Below are 10650 nucleotides of genomic sequence, written 5' to 3'. Positions count from 1 at the left end.
GTGTGTGGCCTCCACGTGCCTGTGTGACCTCCCTACAACGCCTGGGCATGCTCCTGATGAGGCTGAGTATTGTGTGTGGCCTCCTTGTGCCTGTATGACCTCCCTACAACGCCTGGGCATGCTCCTGATGAGGCTGAGTATTGCATGTGGCATCCACGTGCCTGTATGACCTCCCTACAACGCCTGGGCATACTCCTGATGAGGCTGAGTATTGTGTGTGGCTTCCACGTGCCTGTATGACCTCCCTACAACGCCTGGGCATGCTCCTGATGAGGCTGAGTATTGTGTGTGGCCTCCACGTGCCTGTATGACCCCCCTACAACGCCTGGGCATGCTCCTGATGAGGCTGAGTATTGCGTGTGGCCTCTACGTGCCTGTATGACCTCCCTACAACGCCTGGGCATGCTCCTGATGAGGCTGAGTATAGCGTGTGGCCTCCACGTGCCTGTATGACCTCCCTACAACGCCTGGGCATGCTCCTGATGAGGCTGAGTATTGCGTGTGGCCTCCACGTGCCTGTATGACCTCCCTACAACGCCTGGGCATACTCCTGATGAGGCTGAGTATTGCGTGTGGCCTCCACGTGCCTGTATGACCTCCCTACAACGCCTGGGCATGCTCCTGATGAGGCTGAGTATTGTGTGTGGCCTCCACGTGCCTGTATGACCTCCCTACAACACCTGGGCATGCTCCTGATGAGGCTGAGTATTGTGTGTGGCCTCCATGTGCCTGTATGACCTCCCTACAACACCTGGGCATGCTCCTGATGAGGCTGAGTATTGTGTGTGGCCTCCACGTGCCTGTATGACCTCCCTACAACACCTGGGCATGCTCCTGATGAGGCTGAGTATTGTGTGTGGCCTCCATGTGCCTGTATGACCTCCCTACAACACCTGGGCATGCTCCTGATGAGGCTGAGTATTGTGTGTGGCCTCCACGTGCCTGTATGACCTCCCTACAACGCCTGGGCATGCTCCTGATGAGGCTGAGTATTGTGTGTGACCTCCACGTGCCTGTATGACCTCCCTACAACACCTGGGCATGCTCCTGATGAGGCTGAGTATTGTGTGTGGCCTCCACGTGCCTGTGTGACCTCCCTACAACACCTGGGCATGCTCCTGATGAGGCTGAGTATTGTGTGTGGCCTCCACGTGCCTGTGTGACCTCCCTACAACGCCTGGGCATGCTCCTGATGAGGCAGAGTATTGTGTGTGTCCTCCACGTGCCTGTATGACCTCCCTACAACGCCTGGGCATGCTCCTGATGAGGCTGAGTATTGTGTGTGGCCTCCTTGTGCCTGTATGACCTCCCTACAACGCCTGGGCATGCTCCTGATGAGGCTGAGTACTGCATGTGGCATCCACGTGCCTGTATGACCTCCCTACAACGCCTGGGCATACTCCTGATGAGGCTGAGTATTGTGTGTGGCTTCCACGTGCCTGTATGACCTCCCTACAACGCCTGGGCATGCTCCTGATGAGGCTGAGTATTGTGTGTGGCCTCCACGTGCCTGTATGACCCCCCTACAACGCCTGGGCATGCTCCTGATGAGGCTGAGTATTGCGTGTGGCCTCTACGTGCCTGTATGACCTCCCTACAACGCCTGGGCATGCTCCTGATGAGGCTGAGTATAGCGTGTGGCCTCCACGTGCCTGTATGACCTCCCTACAACGCCTGGGCATGCTCCTGATGAGGCTGAGTATTGCGTGTGGCCTCCACGTGCCTGTATGACCTCCCTACAACGCCTGGGCATACTCCTGATGAGGCTGAGTATTGCGTGTGGCCTCCACGTGCCTGTATGACCTCCCTACAACGCCTGGGCATGCTCCTGATGAGGCTGAGTATTGTGTGTGGCCTCCACGTGCCGGTATGACCTCCCTACAACGCCTGGGCATGTTCCTGATGAGGCTGAGTATTGTGTGTGGCCTCCACGTGCCTGTATGACCTCCCTACAACGCCTGGGCATGCTCCTGATGAGGCTGAGTATTGTGTGTGGCCTCCACGTGCCTGTATGACCTCCCTACAACGCCTGGGCATGCTCCTGATGAGGCTGAGTATTGTGTGTGGCCTCCACGTGCCTGTATGACCTCCCTACAACGCCTGGGCATGCTCCTGATGAGGCTGAGTATTGTGTGTGGCCTCCACGTGCCTGTATGACCTCCCTACAACGCCTGGGCATGCTCCTGATGAGGCTGAGTATTGTGTGTGACCTCCACGTGCCTGTATGACCTCCCTACAACACCTGGGCATGCTCCTGATGAGGCTGAGTATTGTGTGTGGCCTCCACGTGCCTGTATGACCTCCCTACAACGCCTGGGCATGCTCCTGATGAGGCTGAGTATTGTGTGTGGCCTCCACGTGCCTGTATGACCTCCCTACAACGCCTGGGCATGCTCCTGATGAGGCTGAGTATTGTGTGTGGCCTCCACGTGCCTGTATGACCTCCCTACAACGCCTGGGCATGCTCCTGATGAGGCTGAGTATTGTGTGTGGCCTCCACGTGCCTGTATGACCTCCCTACAACGCCTGGGCATGCTCCTGATGAGGCTGAGTATTGTGTGTGGCCCCCACGTGCCTGTATGACCTCCCTACAACGCCTGGGCATGCTCCTGATGAGGCTGAGTATTGTGTGTGGCCTCCACGTGCCTGTATGACCTCCCTACAACGCCTGGGCATGCTCCTGATGAGGCTGAGTATTGTGTGTGGCCTCCACGTGCCTGTATGACCTCCCTACAACGCCTGGGCATGCTCCTGATGAGGCTGAGTATTGTGTGTGGCCCCCACGTGCCTGTATGACCTCCCTACAACGCCTGGGCATGCTCCTGATGAGGCTGAGTATTGTGTGTGGCCTCCACGTGCCTGTATGACCTCCCTACAACGCCTGGGCATGCTCCTGATGAGGCTGAGTATTGTGTGTGGCCTCCACGTGCCTGTATGACCTCCCTACAACGCCTGGGCATGCTCCTGATGAGGCTGAGTATTGTGTGTGGCCTCCCCGTGCCTGTATGACCTCCCTACAACGCCTGGGCATGCTCCTGATGAGGCTGAGTATTGTGTGCGGCCTCCACGTGCCTGTATGACCTCCCTACAACGCCTGGGCATGCTCCTGATGAGGCTGAGTATTGTGTGTGGCCTCCACGTGCCTGTATGACCTCCCTACAACGCCTGGGCATGCTCCTGATGAGGTTGCGGATGGCCTCCTGTGGGATCTCCTCCCAGACCTGGACTAAAGCATCCGCCAACTCCTGGACAGCCTGTGGTGCAACGTGACGTTGGTGGATGGAGCGAGACATGATGTTCCAGATGTGCTCAATCGGATTCAGGTCTGGGAAACGGGCGGGCCAGTCCATAGCTTCAATGCCTTCATCTTGCAGGAACTGCTGACACACTCCAGCCACATGAGGTCTGGCATTGTCCTGCATTAGGAGGAACCCAGGGCCAACCGCACCAGCATATGGTCTCACAAGGGGTCTGAGGATCTCACCTCGGTACCTAATGGCAGTCAGGCTACCTCTGGCGAGCACATGGAGGGCTGTACGGCCCTCCAAAGAAATGTCACCCCACACCATTACTGACCCACTGCCAAACCGGTCATGCTGAAGGATGTTGCAGGCAGCAGATCGCTCTCCACGGTGTCTCTAGACTGTCACGTCTGTCACATGTGCTCAGTGTGAACCTGCTTTCATCTGTGAAGAGCATCGGGCGCCAGTGGCCACTTTGCCAATCCTGGTGTTCTGTGGCAAATGCCAAGCGTCCTGCATGGTGTTGGGCTGTGAGCACAACCCCTATCTGTGGACGTCGGGCCCTCATACCACCCTCATGGAGTCAGTTTCTAACTGTTTGTGCAGACACATGTGTGGCGCCCCTGAGGGTTCGGTCGCCACAGAGGTACTGCATCTCACCCAGAGGTGTGGTGTCTCATGCTCAGGTAAGGAAGGAGTACAGCTCGGGACCCTAACACCTGCATCCAACACATACCAGCAGTGGGGGCAGAGCGAGATTGCTCCTAAGGGAGAGCACAGTCCCCAGTCCCTAGCTGTTGGGAGTAGCTATGTAGTGGGTGTGGGTGGAGGAAGTACCTTAGGGGAGCACATGAAGGAAAGTATAAATAGAGAACCCATCTTTTTCAGGGGGAGTAGAGAGCAGGAGATCAGAACAGTCTGAGGAGGAGAAGTGTGGGAGCAGGGGCTCTGTAAGAGCTCTGCTCAGGCGGAGGGCCTGAAGAGAGGCCCAGGACTGAAGGAGAAGGAGAGAGGAGCACGAAGGGCTCCAGGAACGAAGAAGGGACCCCAGTGGTATGGGCAGTGCTGGAGGCCACCCGTACACCCGAATCTACCAGGAGGTGGAGGGGTCAGGCCGCACAAAGGGGACCGGTCCCTCAACTAGCGAAAGACTGTATGTCTCAATTAGAAACCGGAGGCTGCAGTATTTCAAGTCCTGTAGCCAACAGTCCATATCAGTCTCACCAAGAAGGTAGCTATAGAGGACCCAGGGGACGGAACAGACATCGCCTGACAAGGCCCGCGGGTACCGGATTGGGACACTAGGTATGAGGTGCAGGGAGACGGCCAGAGAGAGAACACACAGAAGGGGGTCCCGCTAAGTACTCCGGAGATATCTGAGGGTGGACTGAACCCCTCCCTGAGTAAGCGCAGCACGACGAGGGAAGTTACACTGGTACCTGTAACTTGGACTGCAACAACCGTGAGTAAAGACCCTGAGGACTGCACCCCACTGTCTCTGTGATTATTATCTGCGCCATCACCCCTGCACTACAACGCCCAGCATCACCTATAACACCTACAACATCACTGCACTGCCCTGGAGCTAAGCTCTGCCTGTGGAGAGCTGAACCAACCCTGCTGCACCAACATCAGCTCCAGAGGTTCTGCACAGCAGCGGCGGCTCCATTTAGCCGCATACCACAGGTGGCGTCACAAACATACATACATATATATATATATATATAACACTTTATTAATTCCCCTGTAAATATATCCCTCTTTTAATGACCGCCCTGGGTCACGGACCGGGTCACCGCCACTGTGACATCTCCCCAAACAACGAGCGGCCCGGCACAGAGTACCCCACGGCCCAGGGGGGCGCATCACATGCACATTTGTGGCCTGCTGGAGGTCATTTTGCAGGGCTCTGGCAGTGCTCCTCCTGTTCCTCCTTGCACAAAGGAAGAGGTAGCGGTCCTGCTGCTGGGTTTTGCCCTCCTACGGCCCCCTTCACGTCTCCTGGTGTACTGGCCTGTCTCCTGGTAGCGCCTCCAGCCTCTGGACACTACGCTGACAGACACAGCAAACCTTCTTGCCACAGCTCGCATTGATGTGCCATCCTGGATGAGCTGCCCTACCTGAGCAACTTCTGTGGGTTGTAGAGTCCGTCTCATGCTACCACGAGTGTGAAAGCACAACCAGCATTCAAAAGTGACCAAAACATCAGCCAGAAAGCATTGGAACTGAGATGTGGTCTGTGGTCCCCACCTGCAGAACCACTCCTTTATTGAGTGTGTCTTGATAATTGCCAATAATTTCCATCTATTGTCTATTCCATTTGCACAACAGCATGTGAAATTGATTGTCAATCAGTGTTGCTTCCTAAGTGGACAGTTTGATTTCACAGAAGTTTGATTTACTTGGAGTTACAGTACAGACCAAAAGTTTGGACACACCTTCTCATTTAAAGATTGTTCTGTACTTTCATGACTATGAAAATTGTACATTCACACTGAAGGCATCAAAACTATGAATTAACACATGTGGAATTATATACTTAACAAAAAAGTGTGAAACAACTGAAAATATGTCTTATATTCTAGGTTCTTCAGAGTAGCCACCTTTTGCTTTGATGACTGCTTTGCTCACTCTTGATGAGCTTCAAGAGGTAGTGATAGGTTTCATCTGGCAACTACGAAAAGTACAAGGCAAAATACATTGGTGAATCAGTACACAGAGAGTTAGCGTAGACAACACAAGCCTGGGAAGGTTTAGATCAGTGCATTAAAATAACGTAAGAGACTTCTCTACAATCTCTTCACACGTCTGCAGTGATTTTTTTTTTTTTTTGCATAGATGACATACAGAGAAGGGAGAAGGGAATCAAGTGGGGAATATTAGGTCACCGGAGATGATGGCAGGAGATGACGGCCGGAGATGACGGCCGGAGATGACGGCACCCTGTAGTTTACAGGAAGTCCCTCTCCTTTTTAGGCTGCCTGTCTACAAAAGGAGAGAATGTTCTAGACTGATAATGAAAAATGTACGGATGCTGCCGAGCTGGGATGAAACAAAATAAGTTGCTGGAATATTGTTGGCGAATTACTTTTTAAGGGGTTTCTCATAATAGCAATCAAAATAATGTGATGAAGGAGGAATGCCGGACAGGGCGCATTGCACGGGTGTCTCGGGTAGCGCCAGGCCGGTTCCTGGTTTGAATATGGTCATCCAGCAGCTGCTATATAAAAACAAAAAAACCCTAAAACTTCACATTTATTAGAATAAACATTAAAAACTGGGAAAAAAGAAAATCATGGCAGTAGACAACTGGTCTACGCATTTTGAGCAAATACACCCTTAAAGCAGCACTCCCATCAAAATGGTTTTGTTTTATTGGGTCTTTGACATCACGTGATTAGACACGGACTAGCTGAATCCATCTAAGGACCAAGTCATGAATCACTGCAAAAGTCTATGGCAGGCGGAGGAGGGAGCCGCTGGGGCAGGAGTCGTAGAGAGGAATGATTTCAACAGGGACAAAATACTTCTGGTTTCTACTTAGAGCAGAGAAAAAGAGAAGAATTATCTGGGTAGAAAGGCAAAATGAGCAATTGTAAGCACACGCTACCATATAATATGATGACTGCAATGTATTAAGAGGATAAACACTTTGGAGTGCTGCTTAAAATATTTTTTGCTGGTGGAGGAACACTCGCTATGATCGAGCACACACACTCACACAGGTAACAGAGGAAGGAAAGAACTACCAAAGAGACCAAAGAGAGAAGCCGCACCTCTACCCAACTGACCCCTTTACAGACTAAAAGAGGTCCTAGCGGCACAACTAAATACACCTCCTCGCACTAGGCTCCCTAAAAGGTGGTTGAGGGGGCTTCTCGTACCTCCTGAGGAACCGGAGGGGAGACCGGAACACAAATCCAACAAAGGTAGAAGAAAGCGTGCAGGGAGACACGAGAATCCAGGGTGAGGAACTAAAACACGTTCACAAAGGAAAGACTGGGGTAAATAAGAAGAACCAAAAAACAAACAATAAGTGAAACTCCCCAGATCAAAAACTATTAAATTGTATATTTAATCCAAAAGGGGGCAGTATTTATAAAAAAATATATACAAGAGATTTTACAAAGGGTACAAAACAATACAACATATACAGTTACAGAAAATAAAAGGGATTAACAAAGGACACTTACGACGCCGCTCACAGAGAAGAGTCAACTTAGACGGCGAGCGCTTTGCTTGGGGACGTTCAGAGAACGGGTTTCACGCATTCACGAGGTGTGTAACTCTCTACAGGCACACAGCTCATTATTCGGCTTGATCTTTTATTAGTCCAAGTTCCATCCACACACCCCCCCACCATGATGACCTCAGGTGGGCAGGGTTGTGGGCTGTCCTCAGCCCTTCAGGATTTTATGAAATCCCAACTTCTGCAATAACTTCAGTCCTGATGGTCACACAGGTTTGAGATTGCTGCCATATTTTCCATCGGAATTTTACCTTCCCATAGATAGTAAACATTGTATAGCTGTTGCCAGTGTGGATTTGTGGCTCATAGGCAGGGGTTACAGTTATGAAAAATTATGAGTCTTCTTCCCCTATTAGTCCCGGCACTGAAAATGTATGTTTCATCAGTATCAGATTTTACAAATTTCTATATTCAATATTTACGTTCAGAGATATTTAGTCTGACAATAGCTCTTTGTAACAGGTGTGAGGTATCAGCTTTAATCCTCTCGAAACTTAAAAGGTCTTTTCCTGCCTTAATTATTTGTCCATCATGTACTCTTTGTCTATGCACAATATACATCATTGTTCAGTCACCTGGGCCCTTTGTCCAAAAAGAGAGCTTTGTATGCTAATTAGGATGGCTCACTTCTCTTTGTCCCCAATCTATACATCGCAGTCTTTAACATATAGGAAATGAATAACTGTGTAATTCAATGTCTGATCGGCCAGCTGTTATCGGTGGCAGCGTCCTCCGGCTGGAAGTACTTACTTGCTGAGCTTGGCCATCTAGTTGTAGTGGCCGCAGCGGGTAGTGCACATCCACCTCCCATTGAATTGAATGCGGATGTGTAGTACCCCATGGCGGCCACTACAACTAGATGGCAAAGTTCAGCAAGCAAATACCACCAGCCAGCGGCCGCCGCCACTGATAAAGACTGATCGGCGGGGGTGCCAGACGATCAGACATTGATGTCCTATCTTACGGAGAGGGCATCAATGTATAAGTAGTGGACAACTTCTTTAAAGTCTGAGTCCTCGCAGGCCTTCCTCCTCTTGTAATCTAAAATTTGAGGATAGCATGATCGCTGCCTCCTAAGTTCTCAGCCACCTTTATTTCCTCAACCATTTTCTCGCTGTTGGTAAGACTTTGAGTTTCACTCTCCTCTAGTCCCCATTGCCATCTTTAGTTTTCCCCAGCTCGTGGGAGAACCGAGCAGTAACTCATTGATGAGAGACGCCGATATTTCCACTTTTTTTGTGTTTGCCTCCATTTGTCAAAGATGCATTTAGTAGTAACATTGATTAAATGGAATAGAGCTTTTTCTTTATCCTTATTCAGATGTTCGTTTCACGTGTGTGGTATGCTTCTCACTGATAGAACATGTACCCATTATAGCCTATGGGTCTGCTCACATTTCCATTTTTTCAATGTCCGATTTTGATCCTATTTGCAAAATTTTTCTTTTTTGCACAGGAGAAAAAATAAATATATATATCCCCTGCTGATGGTAAAAACAGCCTAAAATGGATGGAAAAATTGGACCCAGCAAATTTCTAAAAAAAATAAAAAATAAATAAATAAATTGTTTTTTTTCCCCTTGTACACAAAAAAACATGTACATCTGAATGAGACCCTATTTAAAAGAAGAGAAAGCCTAAATAACTAACGGACTACACAACACATTCTTTAATCAATGTATTTTCACTCCTCATCTCCTTTACAAGGCGTTTATGGACAGACTGTACATGGAAAGACTCCGAGGCAGCCGGAGATCCGAGTATTCATATTATATAAAAGTATAGATATTTACATCATATATACAGCTCTGGTGTAACGGGGACCAGACAAGCGAGGATTAACTCTGCAACGACTCCTCCAGCTTCAGAGCATCTACCGGAGGCAGTTTTGCAACTTCAAAGAACACCCTGCAACAATAAGAGAAAAGTCAGGAATATCGATGGCACGGAGGAGGGTCTGCACTGTGTACTTTATACGGGGTCCTGAATTGATTAAGCTGGGAAGTACTGTAGTGAAAAACCCATTTAAAACATGTAATCCTATTTTTTGCTTCTAAATCCATGTCTTACGTATGAAGCTACAATTTAGCAAGTACCGTATTTTTTGGACTATAAGACGCACCTAGGTTTTAGAGCAGGAAAATAGAAAAGAAAAAAATTTTAAGCTAAAATGTGGTCATGATGCACTGTTAAGGGGGGAGGGGGTCTGCTGGTGACACTGGTATAGGGGTAATGTCCCCCAATTCTGTTACTATCCTCCATCCTGGTACGCATGGCCCCCCTCCATCCCTCTTCCTGGTACGCACGGCCCCCCTCCATCCCTCTTCCTGGTATGTATGGCACCCTTCATCCCTCATCCTGGTATGTATGGTACCCTTCATCCCTCATCCTGGTATGCATGGCACCCTTCATCCCTCATCCTGGTATGCATGGCACCCTTCATCCCTCATCCTGGTATGCATGGCACCCTTCATCCCTCATCCTGGTATGCATGGCACCCTTCATCCCTCATCCTGGTATGCATGGCACCCTTCATCCCTCTTCCTGGTATGCATGGCACCCTTCATCCCTCATCCTGGTATGTATGGCACCCTTCATCCCTCATCCTGGTATGCATGGCACCCTTCATCCCTCATCCTGGTATGTATGGCACCCTTCATCCCTCATCCTGGTATGCATGGCACCCTTCATTCCTCATCCTGGTATGCATGGCACCCTTCATCCCTCATCCTGGTATGCATGGCACCCTTCATCCCTCATCCTGGTATGCATGGCACCCTTCATCCCTCATCCTGGTATGCATGGCACCCTTCATCCCTCATCCTGGTATGCATGGCACCCTTCATCCCTCATCCTGGTATGCATGGCACCCTTCATCCCTCATCCTGGTATGCATGGCACCCTTCATCCCTCATCCTGGTGTGCATGGCACCCTTCATCCCTCATCCTGGTGTGCATGGCACCCTTCATCCCTCATCCTGGTGTGCATGGCACCCTTCATCCCTCATCCCGGTATGCATGGCACCCTTCAGTGCGCTGCGGGTCCAGTGTGCGCGCTATTAAGGAAAATAAATATTCACTGCTCTCCACGCCCATGAGCGTGGGGAGCAGTGAATATTCATTTTCTTTAGCAGCAAGCACAGTGAAGGCTGCAGTAGGG

General features: G+C 50.3%; 1 protein-coding gene across 2 annotated transcripts in view; it reads right to left on the bottom strand.

Annotated features, from left to right (window-relative positions):
- Positions 1–7298: 7298 nt before the first annotated feature.
- The window catches only part of CCNB3 (cyclin B3), a 37387-nt gene continuing 34035 nt past the window's right edge, over positions 7299–10650 (bottom strand). Inside the window, exons 12-13 of one of the 2 annotated variants that reach the window (XM_073639676.1) lie at positions 9284–9398; positions 7299–7855 (exon numbers count right to left, since the gene is read on the bottom strand). In XM_073639676.1, the coding sequence (XP_073495777.1) occupies positions 9329–9398 (70 nt within the window). In that variant the 3' untranslated portion in view covers positions 7299–7855; positions 9284–9328. Of the gene's footprint in view, positions 9399–10650 lie in introns of both variants that reach the window. The other variant, XM_073639674.1, reaches the window with a different exon arrangement.

This window comes from Phyllobates terribilis, unplaced genomic scaffold, assembly GCF_046119375.1.
Source record: "Phyllobates terribilis strain yellow unplaced genomic scaffold, ASM4611937v1 Scaffold_7__3_contigs__length_470593459, whole genome shotgun sequence".
Taxonomy (NCBI): domain Eukaryota; kingdom Metazoa; phylum Chordata; class Amphibia; order Anura; family Dendrobatidae; genus Phyllobates; species Phyllobates terribilis.
Note: the sequence above shows the minus strand (reverse complement) of the source record. Positions and strands in the feature narration are given on the sequence as shown.